This window comes from Mercenaria mercenaria, chromosome 6, assembly GCF_021730395.1.
Source record: "Mercenaria mercenaria strain notata chromosome 6, MADL_Memer_1, whole genome shotgun sequence".
Taxonomy (NCBI): domain Eukaryota; kingdom Metazoa; phylum Mollusca; class Bivalvia; order Venerida; family Veneridae; genus Mercenaria; species Mercenaria mercenaria.
In genome coordinates this window covers 83,419,791-83,435,230 of record NC_069366.1, presented here as the reverse complement: position 1 = coordinate 83,435,230, position 15,440 = coordinate 83,419,791, and the positions used below count along the sequence as shown (strand labels likewise).

Sequence of the window (15,440 nt, the reverse complement as noted above, 5' to 3'; positions counted from 1 at the left end):
ATGTGAAGGAAAAATATCGTAGACGGGTTGCTTCAAAAATCCAACAACAAGTACATTATTGGGAGATTCAAGGTCAACTAATTGTCAAACAACAACACCCGACTGAAATCAAGCCTGTCAGTATCTTCGTTTCAAATGAGCGTTTAATTAAAACTGACATGCAATAAAGATTGACATTCATATTCATTTTATGCAGTATGCTTCACTCGGGATATTTCGTTTTTTTCACATCCAGTCGACCACAATTAAAGCAAGTCTGTTGTAAGTTTTATCACTTTATTCATAAAATTTAAAAAATTTTTCCCACGACTGTATTTGCCTTCTCTTTTGGTTTGGATATCTGGACATGGTCCCGCACTTCGTCATTTGACCCCACTAGGTCAACCAGTCACCGAACAAATTGTCTTTTAGGGCGACCTTTCAGCAATCCGTTAATGCCCCAAAAGGCAAATTCAAAAACTGCCAAAAAAGGGCTAATTTAAATAATGCCCCAAAAGGCAAATTAAAAAACTGCCCCACAAGGCTAAATACAATAAATTGCCCCAAATCAGTTTAACTTTTTAATAAGTCCGATAACTTCCGCATTTGCCAGAAACATTGATGACTGATCCTGGAATCAGGACCAAGCCATAAAAATGTCCATGACAAAAATTTTGGCCCCAAAAGGGTAAATTCAGTAAATGCCCCAAAAGGCTAAGTTCAAAAATTGGGCCTGCCCCCAAACAGTGAAACTTTTAATAAATCTGCTGAACTTTCCATTCGGCCATTAAACTTTGATGACTGATCCTGGGAATCAGTGACCCAAGTCATACAAATGTCCCTGACCAAACATGCTTAAATACTATTCACTTTTGCAGTCAAAGCGATTTGAATAATTAGAATAAAAAACCTAAGTATAGTAACTTCTGTTCGGATTTCGCTGTCTGCCATTAATTCAACACATAATGTCATTATATCTGGAAACCATGCCGTTAATGTCTGTTCTCTCTGACAACGATGTCCATTTGTCTACTCCAAGAGGGGATTCTCCAACGAAATATTCGTAACTGCAAAACAAAATAACAGAGCAGCGCCAAACATAACACTCTAAATTCATACCTTAATCTTCATACGTGGAAGTAAATTGATATAAATTCTGGGTGGGATGGGCGGGTGTTTGAAATATTTTTCAAAAAAATCTTGATCGTTCTTAAAACCGACCTTCTATCTTTTCTCGCAGTTGCAAAAGGAAGTAGCAAGGCGGTGTTCCCATAAATTCCGCCCGGTCCAATGATCTCACAGAATTTAATCGAACTCCAATAACAAACGGTTATTCACTAAAGGAATAACCGCAATTACAAATATATGCAAAATACAGAAAAATGGATATGGGTGGTAATTGGTAGATAAAAGGGTCGGATATTAGGGGAAGACGAAGCAAGGATGAATATTCAACAGTGAAAGCCGTATTCCTACAACGTTGCAGACACGCATGTACAAAAGACAAACACACACACACATGCGCGCGCACGCACGCACGCACGCACACACCCACAACTAACATACACAGATAAATAGACCAGCAAGAAAAAACAACACTTTGGGGCATCGCCCATGACAAACACGTGCAGATACACATACACACACACATGCAGGAACAAACAACAGTCGTGCACCGCCTAAGGACGGCCGGCGGACAAAATTATGTATATTAAGTATACTAGCAGGTATTCCTGTGTTGAAATAAGTACATTTACATATATCTCGGTGTTGTTATATTTTCTGGTCCTTTGGAATCACGGAGTGCACTTAATTTTACTGGCGCTGGGGGTGGGACGTAAAGGGTGTTGCACATTTCAGAACCTCTCATAAACAGACTCAGTCAAAACAAGTCTGCAATTATGTTGCTTGGTTGCGTTCAGTGCTTCCACGTTCAGGTATGATTTTTCTAAGAAAACATTCCTGGTCTTATTCATCAAAGTTTTCAGTCTTTCAGTTTTCATCTTATCCGGGTACCCTAAAATGTTCCGACGGTACACACCAGCCCTGCGAGGCACTCATTCAAAAATATTGTGGCGGTCCTAAAATTACGAAGTGGATACCTGGAACAAAGGTATTTTGGTATGTTGTAATTAAAGGAACATTATTCTAGATTTACCGTACATAAAACATAAAAAATAATTATAATTTAAGTAGATATTCAATAAGCATCATTCATACCGTTCTAATTGTATCAATCATTCAAATGTGAGACTAAAAGATTAGATAACTATATTATATATTAGGATGTTTAACCAAAGTATTTTCTAAATTTCGAAAAATAGAATAAATTTTTCAAACATGCCTTTCTAAATCGCATTTGCAGATTAGAGTACTCGACTTACTACCTCGAAGAGATATATTATCTCGAGCGCTTTGATGCCGATGATCATGGTAACTTGTCGAGTGCAAAAGACGCTTAGTCGAGCGCTCGTTATATCCTGTAACGTTTAATAACTAAATCTCTAGCTAAGGGCTATGAGATGTTAAAGGTACACTCTCTTAGAAATTAAGTATCTTGAGCGCTTGACATATTATCTCATTATACGATATTTAACTTTTTTCTCTGAGCGCATATTGCGACTTATTTCTTCATGTAATAAACGGAAAGCTCGGAATAATAAATAAAGTATTAGTATAAGCGTGTATCCTAAATTTGATAACGTGTTTCGTCCCTTTTTTTAACAGATAAACTACAAATTGTATCAATTTTGCGTCAGACGATCTGCTTATTTTAAGGTCATGGAAAATTCCTCAAGTGCACCCCACTACACCGCTATAGCTGCATTAACTACAGCGTTCGCGGGGTCCACCGTGGCCGGAGTGTTTGTAAAATGTGAGATGGGTGGATTTCAGGTAAGCCATCAAAGTTAACAATAATTGTGGTGACTCATACCGTCCATGAAAAATGCACCTAACTCTATTTGGTGCGTTTTTGATGGCGACTTTTGCGGATAATTATATCTTGCCACAAAATTACGAAAATATTCGGCACCAAAGTATAAACGCATTCCTTCTGCGTTGTTGAACTTCTTACAGTTTGATTTTGATGTTGTCAATTGACCTCTTCATCTGCGCTACAGAAGTGTTGTCAAGTACACAGTCTTTTAGGGGCACAGTCTTTTAGGACTGAAAGACGGGTTTGTTTCAGAGGTCTGGAGGTCTCCTTGGAAGATTTTAAAAGGTAGCGTACTCATCCTAATATTTGGACACAAACAATAACTGGTCTGTCATATTTTTGACAATATCGCCCAAAACAACTCTATTTTTAATGTTTAAATAGATCTTTAGAAAATATCTTGGTTATGCTGAATCTATCAGTCATCAATATTTTTGTAATTTTTTAGGCGGCTATACAAACATGCGGATCTCAGCTGAATCTTTACCATGTGTCGGCAAACTCTTCTTCGGATATCCGAAGTGCTGATAAATTTGTTTTATTGGAGTCATAGCACATGACATGAGAAAATCGGTTTCATACATTATTATTGACATAACATTTTCAAAAGCTTCTATCTACTCCTATGATCTATTACTATTACTATTATCTTCAGTTATTCTTCTCCCGCCCTGTATTTCTTACATGTATAATCATCCGCCTCTTCACACATTTTTCAGTCTATTCCTGTATCACTATCGGGATTTTTCTAGTTTCTAGTTATTCTTTTCCCACCCTGTAATACGTTTCTTGTTTGTTATAATCCTCCTTTTCGTAAGTCCATTTTGTGAACTGACAAGTTATCTCTAGTTGCTCTTTTCCTGACCTGTAATTCCTTTCTTCTGTAGTGGTCTATTATGTCATCACTATCAGGTTATCTGTAATTATTCCTATCTCGCACTGTCATCCTTTTTTTTTCTTAAATCATTTACCTATTCAAAAGTATCCGTCTATTTTGTCATTACTATCAGGCTATCTCTAATTATTCTTATCCCGCACTTATCCTTTTCTTCAATAGTCATCCGTCCTCTCATAAGTCTCAGTCCTTTTTTGTCGTCACTATCGGGTTATCTCAAGTTTTTCTTCCCATTTCTTCTATAGCCATTACTATCAGGTTATTAGTCCTCTACCGGTTGAAAATCAGTTTCGGGGACTATCCGATTGCGCTTTTCCGTCCGTGATTCCGTCCGTTCCGTCCGTCTGTCTACAATTTCGTGTCCTGTTCATAACTCTGTCATTCATTAAGGGATGTTACATTACTTGGAAAAATTGTTTTCCATGATGAAACGACGTGACGTGCGAAAACTCCGGACTCCTAGCTCAAAGTTCAAGGTCACACGTGGAGATCAAAGGTTAACAGGGCTTTTTTTCCTGTCCGGTCAATAATCCTTGAAGAGATTTTAATATAGCTTGGCACAAATGTACCCCATGATAAGATGATGTGTCATTCACAAGATCAAGGTCACACTTGGCAGTCATGGCATGAATAAGGTCTGTTTCGTGTCCGATCCAGAACTCTGTAATCTATCAAGGGATTACAATATCACTTTGCATACATGTTTCCCATAATTAGACGATGTGTCATGCGCAACACCCAGGACGCTAGCCCAAAGGTCAATGTTACAATTGGAGATCAAAGGTCAAGAGGGTTTTTCCAGTCCGGTCCATAACTTTGTTATGCAAAACAGGATTTAAATATTAGTTGGCAAGTATTTTGCCCTGGATGATACAATATATCATTTGCAAAATCCGGACCGCTAGCTCAAATGTCAAGGTCACACTTGGAGGTCAAAAGTCAAGATGGCATTTTCTGTCCGGTTTGTAACTCAACAATCCAAATTAAATTTTAATCCAAACCTTGTGTTATAACATATTGTATATATAGTACAATATTGTCTGTACATCGTTACAGATATATATATAGAGAGAGAGACTCGGTTGTTATCAAATAGGGGACTTTGCATTGCATGGTAATACATCATTCATTTGTTTCTCATTATTTCTTTCCCGCCATCCAATTCTTGTCTTCTACCTGGTCTCATTATCTAGTTTCTCTTGCTTTTCATTGAAGGGTGAATAAAATGCTTGTTTCTGTTAAGCAAAAAGCTTTATATTTTCTTACCGGCATGTTTGAGTTTTAACACTGTACAAGATATGGTGACTATTCCATTTACGGTGAAAGTTTTTCTGCAACCGTATAAAAGCGGTTATTTTCACTGAAAGGTTAGCCAATTGAAGGTCCTTACAACATCAGTATGTTACAATATAGATATTGGTTCGTCAAAAGTATTAGTAGGTATGTCATTTATTTAGGATTCAACATGGAAAGTTGGAGTTATGATAAATGAATGAAGATATATTCGTTCTTACAATTGGCATGTTCTTAATTTAATGGAACAGAATAATTGTATTTCATGAAAAAGACCCTGGCTTGGTAAGCCAAACGAATATTTGAATGACTAGTTGTATTGAAATAATATAACATATCCGCTAACTTTAAGGTAGTTCTGCACGTTTTGATCGAATTTTTTTCTACAATATAGAATTTGATAAAACTGTGATGTTTCAAAACTCCAGAATACATAGAAAATTCAGCAAATAAAAAAGATAGGCTCGTGTGCTTGGTTTTTTGCTAGACTGATTTGAAAAATTTGGACCTCAAGCAATATTTCATAATGGGAGTCTATGGGAAAATCGTTACTTTCATAACATCTTCGCGAATAGAATTTTTTCTACAATGTAGATTTTGATGAAACTTCTCACAGTTGTAAATAAACACATGGTCTATAATTAAGTGAAACAAAATGTATAGGTCCGTGTGCTTATTTTTGAGATATTTGACCATGATTAAAGTGAACCGGACATTTCACGAAAATTTTAAGACATTACTTTGATTGTTTTAACGTGTGATATGTTTTAATATCAAATTTTGACTTTAGAAATATAGCAACAGTGGTATTGTAATTTTACTCACAGATTTCAATTATTCATGAAATGATTTTCATTTCCGTACGCCGAATCCAGGCTTTATTCTACGTTTTCCGGATAAATAATGTTTCGCCATCACTTCCGGTTTATCAAATGTGCAGAACTACCTTAAGCGGTGTTACGACTGCAAATCAGTATCACTATTGGACACTGTGTATACATACTGTTGGACACGGTGACGCCCCTGGGTTAAAATATAGGACTGTTGCTCTTATCGGTTATTTAGCTTTCAGGATGGAATTAAACAAAGTCAAATTATACTTTTTTCCCAGTTCGTATTATTCACTTAAGGTAAGAATATATCATTAATCTTTTTGTCTCATCTAAAACGTTGTTAAATTGTGTTGATCTATGTCTTTCAGTTCAAAGGCAAATATGAAAAGGTTTGTGTGCCTTATGTTAAAACTGAAACATTTAAGTATGATATAAGTCTTATAGCGTACATAATAATGATGATGCTGATCATAATGACAATGACGACGAGGATGATGATGATGATGATGAGTCTAGATATTTTGATGGAGATTGTTATGCAAGAAAAAAATCAAGTTGTCATTGCATTACGTAATCACATGTAATATTAACATTACTTTATTACTATTACGTCAGCTTAGGAAAACAAACTTTGTGTCTTTTGTACATTATAAAGACATGGTAAATCACTCGAGTTATATTTCAAAATGATGGGCAAAATCAAGAATTTAGTTTATTTTTCTGTTTCAGAGTCAGATATTCAGCGTTGATATCACTACATACAATTGTTGACACTTAACTTTACGTGACATTTATAGTATGCCGCGAGATATTTTTATCCATTATTTACACACATTTGACCCACTTAATGTCAAATGGTCAGTCTGTTTAAAGCTACCGTGTTGGCCATATCTGTTCAAGCGAATTAAAGCACAGTGTTTCATTTCGACCATAAGATTTTAACTATTACTGCAAAACTAACTTTTTCGCTGACCGGTATCTTGAGACCGTAGTGAAACTCCACACACGTGTATATATTTTGACACGTAAATCAAACTTCTTACTCAAAATAGGACAAAAATATGCCTGTTTTATACTCAAAAAAGCAATAATTGTTAACCAGAACCTCAGATGATAGAGCTTAGTTTTGAGACCGGCATTTTAATGGTTTCTTCTTTGTTTTTTTTTCTTGTCATTGTTGTTTTTCACAACACAATCTTAAATTTACCAAAGTCACATTCTGAGACTGCAATAGAATGTGAACTAGCCTTAATGTATACTAGTATATTGTAGTTTTCCACAGTGTATGAAATGAAGTGGGTCTTGTAATTATCAGTACAACATTGGCAGTGATGAAAGCATTATAAAATGACAAATCTTACTTGTAGGCTCTACTAGCATTATATGAAAAGGATGTACCATTTGAAGAACATGTTGTAAACATTCAATCAGGAGAACAAAACCAGGACTGGTACTTAGCTATCAACAAAAATGGGGAAGTCCCAGTTTTGAAAATAGACGGAAAATGTACCGCCGAGTCAGAAACTATTATTGACGTCATCGATGAAACGTTTCCTTCTGGTAACTCATTCATAGTGTGCTTTTGTTTCTATTAAACAACCAAACATTTTATGATTAATGGCTGATTAGGATGAGAAAATGTATGTGTTTCGTCACGGGGCATCACATCATTGAGATTAGATGTTAACTCCGTTTTTGTGCTTTTCTTCGGTTCTGTTAACAGATCCAGTGCAAGGTGTATCATTTGAATTCCCAGGTGAAGGATTTTTAATATAATCATTCACTAAAACCTGATTCTTTCAAAACATCTAATCATATGGTCTTTTTTAACGTTGTAACCCACATATGTTCAAATTTGCATAGTTTCAAGCTAGGGGCAGTAACTTTGAATTTGATATTCAACAGGAAAAATCCTTCTGATCATTATAAGAGCGCAACATTTCCCTTTCTTTACTTTTTTAGCTGAACATTTTTTAATTTATACGAAATTTCTTGGATCTTAAACTGAACAGTTACTTATTTATTACTTGTAGACTCAAAACTGGTACCAGATGTGGAAACTGGATACGGAAGTGACGTCAGAGATTTCCGGAAACTGCTCCATGACATACCTATCGACATAATTACATTTGGAATTATATGTAACCGTAATTTAAAACACAAAGATGGAGTCATCGAGATACCTGCAATGTTTACACGTGAAAATGCGGGCAAGTATATGTGGGTTCAAAACGTCACTTGTGGTATAGAATTCTTCAGAGGAAGCCATACGAATGGCTTACGGAAGGTCGGTGGATCTACCCAGGTGCCCGTCTATGCCTGAAACAATGCCTGGAGCAGCACCTGGGATTTCCCAACATCAAGTCACTTTATGACCAGATTGTATCGGTGTGACATAAACCCAACAAAAAGAAAATAAAAGAATAAGTAACCCAACCCTACCTAGCCAAAGCCACTGTCTTAGAGAGGTACTCCACTTCTGTTGCAAGAACTGCTAGCACAAAGAGAGTTTTAAAGGGGAATAAATATATAGGAACTAAATTCTCTTATGCTTTCTGTTTATCACTAACTGTTCTAGATTTAACCTCAGCTACATTGACAGTAATTTAATCTCGGAATTTGAAACGTTTTACAGAGGAAATAGTAAATGTTATCTATCAGTATACTTGCATGGGATATATTTCATTGACTTTTTTTGTATTTTGTAGAGAAAAAGTTTTCTGGAGAAATATCCAATCTGCGGAAGAAACGAGGAAGTAGTTCACCGGAACTTCAAGATGCCATTGACAAAAAGATCGTCAAGGTGTCAGAGAGGCTTGCAACTATAATGGATGAAAACAAGGTCATGAAGTGTTTGGATGACCTTGAACTCATATTTGATGAAATCGAAAAAAGGCTGAAAAAGACAAAACAAGGTAGATAATGAAATAAAATAAAATAAGTATTTTTGGTACTGATCATTTGGAGTTTGTCGTGCTTTGAATCAGCAGTAAAAGCCCAAGACAGCACGAATAACGGAGTAAGATCACGTGATAATTATATTCCTAGGATAGGCAAATATCCTCAGGGACAATTTCAAAGAAAATAGTATCACAGGCTCATGCGAATAGTGGGATCTAGTTGAGCGCCCTAACCTCTACTTATATTTCTGTTTGACAGAAAACATTTTTTCATGCATGTTTATATCAAACAAAACCCATTCTCGCATACGTGAACTGCGACTGCTCCAAGTTCATCACGGAGACTATGTCGAAGCATTGCTTGATGAGAATGACACTGAATCGTTATATTTGAGTTAATTTAAATATATCATAGAACTTCATCCAAATTTAACTTGAACCAACGATTTCAGTGTTTGTTTGATTGTTTTTGGATAAATTTCCTATTTTCAGAACACGAAGGAAGTCGAAATACCTGGCTGTTTGGTCCGACTTTCACTGCTGCAGACATCACGGCGACAACGTTATTTTTTCGTCTGAAGTTTGTCGGAGTCGACACTCGCTATTTCTCAAGCACAACGAGACCAGTGGTATACGAGTATTATACTAGATTAATGGAAAGACCCTCAGTGGTGAAAATGGTGGCTAAATTTGCCAGTTTTAAAGGCATTATGGCAAAAATGATGCTTAAAACATACGGAATAAGAGCTTTAAAATTAGGACTTATTGTGGGACTTGTCGGCCTAGGATATGTTGGGCTAAGAGAGTATTTTAAAGACACAAAGATACTTCGGAAAACCTAAACCATTATTTTTTTTTTAAAGGAAAATATTGGTTAATATAATTTCTTCATCTGAGATAAAAAGCTTTGTAAATAACATTTAATAATATAACTAAGAAGTATTTAATATTGAGAAAAAAAAAGAAAAGAGGTATTATACTTGTAACATTGAAAATAATAAAATTGCAGAATTTACATTTTTTCATTATCATTGGTAATATTTATCATTGGGGTCAGGGTAATATAAATTTTATTAAATTGTAATTGGGTATTCCTTTTTTTACGATTGCAAGAATTCTTTGTACTGGTAATATTATTTTTTAGAAAATAAGATCAATTTTAGGCGTGAGAAGTATTACATTATACAAATTTTAGACAGTGAAGAAAACCAACAATGTTTTTTCCTTGCTGTGTATGGCATTGGTAGATATATTCCTCTCTGGAAGCTTATTTAGGACATCTCGTTATGTCTTTTATAGAACATTTCGTTTTATCCTCCTGGCGCCCGCGCCAATGCGCCATAACGAAATTTTGAAAGTTTTGTGTGTCGTTTTGGTTGGCGCGCGCGCCAAAACGAAACTATCAAACGGGACAGAACGAAACATAGAACGCGACAGGATGAAACGGTTTTATTTTGCGATTGCATACGTGCCATTAATAAAGATTTCTTTTTGGCGTGTTTTGGCGTACCAACACGAAACTTTCGTTGATGGTGCGCGCGCCAGCACAATATAAAGCGTTTTGTTCAGTTGCGTTCTGTTTCGTTATGTCGCGTTGTAAGTTACGTTTTGTCGCATTTGTGCGCGCGTCAAAACGACAACAAAACTTTCTGTTATGGCGCCTTGGCGTGCGCGCCAGGACATCAAAACGAAATATGCTATAAAAGACGCACGCACGCTAACGCGACATAACGCAATGTCCTAAATCAGCCACCATATTCCCCTTTGCTTCTAACTTTACATAATGAAATACATTACCTGTAATAAGTGAATGTGTCTAAAGAGGCATGAATGTAGTAATTGGTCGGATATGCCTCCGTGGTCCACTCGAATGTAGTCTATATCAATATATAGTGCATTTTTCCCCGCCTAGTAAAGGCCATTTTCATGCCAGATATATGCCAGAGGAATGTCTGTGGATGATTTTAAGCTACGTTATATGCTTCAAAAGGTAAGTCGAAGCTGTTTTGTAAAGCAGGCCCGGGTCCAGGGCCGGGCCGAGGGGGCCCGTTCCCCCCCCCCCCCCCCCCCCCCGCGCCAGTTGGCTGAGAAGTGACCTATACTCATCAAAGATGCAACTACTATTTTGGCAAAGGAATATTTTTTTCTCAAAATTTAGACCCAGAAACGCACCAGAGGCCACCATTTCATACCTGTATGCCCCCTGACCCCCACCTTCCTCCATCAAGAGGGAAGTGACTCCTCCATTACCTCAAAATTTAGACCAAAAATGCACCAGAGACCACCATTTCATGCCTGTATTTCAAAAAATTTCCAGAGGTAGAGCCCCCTGCCCCCCTAAAATGAAGGGAGTACAGCCACCAATAAATGCGCCAGAGGCCACCATTTTAAAAAATTTCCTAGGGGAGACCCCCCTGACCCCCCCCCCCCCCTCCCAAATACGGGCAAAAAGCACCCCTCAAAAACCTCGCTATGTGCCTCGTCTTTGACATCCTTGTTCTAGACCGGTGCCCCCCTCCCCCCGCAGTCAAATCTTTCTGGATCCGGGCCTGTAAAGTGAAAGTAGGTATTTTCTGATGTCTACCTACGCAATATTAGTGTCTCAGTCACGTGACCATGGTTTCACTGCATTAAAGTCGATCCCATATTTTTGATATGTTTTGATTGCCTAAAGACAGACCTTCAAGACTCGGATAGCTCGCAGGAAGTGAAAGGCTAGAAATGCTGATAAAATATGTTATAAATTGTTATTTTTACATAGAAAATAGTAGAGGAGGCATGAAGAACATGATAATGTGTAGTATAGATATTACAGCATCATGTTTAATTTCAAGTTGTAACGGATTTTGGAGTGAAAACTAACGAATATCGACACGACAGAAGTATCTTTGAGAGAATGCGGAGGGATATAAACTGTCACCAACATTAACTGGAAAGTTTGTTACCAAAACGCATTAATTTACTGAAACACGAAACGTCTATGTAAAGTTTTCAGCGAAGGAAATGTCCAAATTACACATACTTCTAAATTAAACACTGTCGTCATAACTGTTACATTTTAAACAGGCATCCGTGTCAAAAAAAAGTCTCGCCGAAAAATCTGTGACTTTTATGAAAAAATGGCATTACGTTTATTTTGCTATTTACCTTATCTGTGATATCCTTGAGTGGTATGAAAATAAAATATTTCACGAGTTGTGTAGCCAAGAGGGAAATAATACCACGAGATGAAATAAACTTGAATTTTCTGTTTATATATAAATATACAAATGATTAAAATCGTCGTTCGTTTATTTACATTTAGAACTTAGTCTAGCGAAAACAGCAACAGTGCATTTTCGTTCCGCCGAAATTTAGTCTTTATTTTGGAAATATAAATGATAAACGGTTCCTTTATAGCATTCGCAATGATATTAAATATGAAAGTGTAGTTGTACGAGTTGCATACTAAATTGTTTCACTTAAAACTGAATGCATTACAAATCGCAATCACTCAACTGGAAGGTGTTTCCGGCCGATAAAAGACGTTATCATTTACATTGTTACAACTTTCAATTTATTATCCGCATGGAAGGTAGACTGAATTGTTATCTAGGCGCATGAAATGTGTAATTACCAATTTGAAAAATGTAATTTAGCAATTTGTATTGTGATGGATTATAGCCTCTATACAAAAAGACAGCAAAATGTAATTAAACACCCTTCACCGTATTGGAGAGGATAATGATACATAGTTTCAACAATTAAGATCTACCCGAAGGATCGTCCAGTGTATCGCAATTTATTTATTCTTAACACCTATGGAAGGCCGGTGCGCCATGCTAATTTCCAAAATGCTAAATGCCTAATAGTTAGTGCAAAATGCTATTTGCCAATTGCTTAATGTCAAATATTGATCTGTCAAACAAACGATAAATGCTAATTAAAAATTGCGAAATACGAATAAATGTCAAATGTTTATTGCTTATTGCTTATTGCTTATTCAAATGAAGAAATGAATATATCCGTGACTAAACGCATCCTTTGAATAGTCATTGGCCTTTGTTACATAACTTTGTTTCTAACAATTTTTTTCTAAACAGTTTATGCTAAATAGTTTCGGAACCATGTTTCCATGACCGGTAGAAAATGCTATTGCTTCAAATCAGACTGGAAGAAAATTACATGTTCTCAAATAATTTTGAAAAATGTATTCATAAGTTTAAAAATTGCAGATTATTAACTCATGAAGTTAAAGAATTCTACGATTAGCATTTATCATTTTGCAATAAGCGTTAGTTTTTTCTTTCTTCCTTTTATATCTTTTACAAAATGTATTTGAACAGGGGAGGAAAATTGTGTTAACAAGGAGATCGCGTGCTGTAAACATGCTCGTTGCATGGCGAACGTGGTTAAAGCGCATGCAAACGAAATAATAATAATAATAATAATAATAACTTTATTTTCTGAAGGTGACATACTAAGTGTACAAATACAGATATTTTACAACTTATTTCCAGTATGGCCTTCATCTGATATACATTCACACATACACACAATCATACAGTCAATTTATAATTTAACATTTATACAAAAATACACATATCAGAATTACTTAAATTTTCTCAAATTAAAGAAGTCTTAAATAAACGTAATGTAACAATAACTATGTTTTAAAAGAATTACCATGCGTCACAAAGATTATACATGACAATTAAGATACATACAAAAAAAAAAAAAAAAAAAAGAAAGTCTGTCCCATAAGATAATAAATAGTTCCAGATTCGAATAATTAGATAGTATGACTTAATATTCTTTTGATGTAGGGCTAACGCATATTTCCTTTTATTTTAACATCTTCAAAACCCAATGCACTAACAGAATCATGCGTTAATGCTATTCTAGAGTAAATGAATGACTAAAGTTGTACATTTACGTTTTGCCACGGAACGCGCATATATAAACGGTGTGTCATTAGAACGTGCTATCCTTTAACAACTTTAGGTGGCAGGGGAGCGGTTTCGTAGTTTTTTGCCCCTGTCGATTTTCTGTATAAACAGGACAGGGTAGATATAAAGGCATATCTATCTTACTGGTTATTTATCGTTATTAATTCTTTAATTTACCTGGGGAATGTGGAACGGTTAATGATTCTACATGGCGGGTGTTTTAAAATTCCTAGCTTCGTCATTCCGGTTGAGGCTAAAGCAAAAATATCAGAACAAAAAGTCGGCCAGACGCGCGGCTGTCATCCATCCACTTTTTTTAAAGTGAAAATTAGGGAAATAAAGTGGTGGTAGGCAGACACATTTCACACCACCCTGGTATGCATCTATGTTCGAACTATAGATATATGCTACGAAATTGGATTTAAAAATAAAAATGGATGAATGGCAGAGTTCAAAGTGAGGCCCGGTTAGGCTATTTTTGGTCTATAAAATTTGGATGCTTTGGCCGATTTTCACTACATCTGGCGTGGAAAGCGACAGGTGCATAGGACCGGTGAGGCGTCTTTATGTAGTCTATAGTATCTGCAATGATCCATAGTAGTTTCAAAGAAAAATAAGCAAAAACGAAATTTCTATGGATATTTCAACACTTACCAACACGTCAATGTGGAATTCGCAAATTTGCACTCCCCTGCCACCTTACTCTCTTGATTTGGTAGAGGACCCATAATGCAATAGGGCAATTTCCGTTCGAGTACGTGTTCTCCTCGTGCGATTTAGGCATTTCCTCTCCTCATGCGATTTAGGCATTTCCTGTCCTCATGCGATTTAGGCATTTCCAAACTTTACGGAACTCCATTTGCTTGTAACCGCGATAGTTTCGAATGAGAACACGGAGATTACGTAGACTCACGGAAATTGCCGAGTCGTCCTTTGTTGTTTTGGTACATATAATTTGTTTGGAAAAGAGGGAAGTGTATTTAATATAATTCAATGTCAGATATATAAAAATACATAGTCAGAGGCAGATATAATTATTTAAAACAGGGACAAACTTCTTTAATTTTAACAGAAAGCATATTGTTAACTTGAGTTGGCCATGTAGTTCGCTCACCTCTATTTAACTTTATCCAAAATAATGCTGGTGTTTCCTTTTCAGCCCCCTTCCTTCCCCCCCCCCCCCCCCCCCCGCCCCCATCCCACGACCTTGTCTTATCTATTGAAGAACACACAATTATAAATGGAACTAAACAACTAAACGTTTATCTTCCAGTGAGAAAACAATAAACTTTCGTTCATCTTCAATTAAATGCGCGCACGTGCGAATAATTCTTCTCATAGTTTCGTACTTGATAGCATGACAAAAAAAAGCCATGTCACTCTATATATATTTGGTATGATCGGAAACTAGGTCAGGGTTCGGACAGCAGATTACAACACCAGGAATCGAGGATCGATTCCCCGTTGCTCCAACTAAAATAAGCATTTTCATCTCAAATAGGCATGTGGGTTATTTTCACCTGGCTCTTGGGGAGTATTTTCTTATTTTGCTCCATCCTCCCAAACCTCAAATTTCTATGTTGCACTTTGGGTAACCTGAGGCTAATTTCATCTTTTATATATTTGCTCGAGTGGCGTTCCATTGTATATACAACAATGTATACTATAGACAGA

The 15,440-nt window shown here is 36.3% G+C and overlaps 1 protein-coding gene across 1 annotated transcript; it reads left to right on the top strand.

Annotated features, from left to right (window-relative positions):
- Positions 1–6,101: 6,101 nt before the first annotated feature.
- LOC123549985 (ganglioside-induced differentiation-associated protein 1-like) lies at positions 6,102–9,853 on the top strand. The gene is made up of 5 exons (XM_045338431.2): positions 6,102–6,235; positions 7,306–7,498; positions 7,972–8,148; positions 8,647–8,853; positions 9,331–9,853. The coding sequence occupies exons 1-5, from the start codon at positions 6,179–6,181 to the stop codon at positions 9,678–9,680; spliced, it is 984 nt and encodes a 327-aa protein (XP_045194366.2). The 5' UTR covers positions 6,102–6,178; the 3' UTR covers positions 9,681–9,853.
- The last annotated feature ends 5,587 nt before the right edge of the window (positions 9,854–15,440 follow it).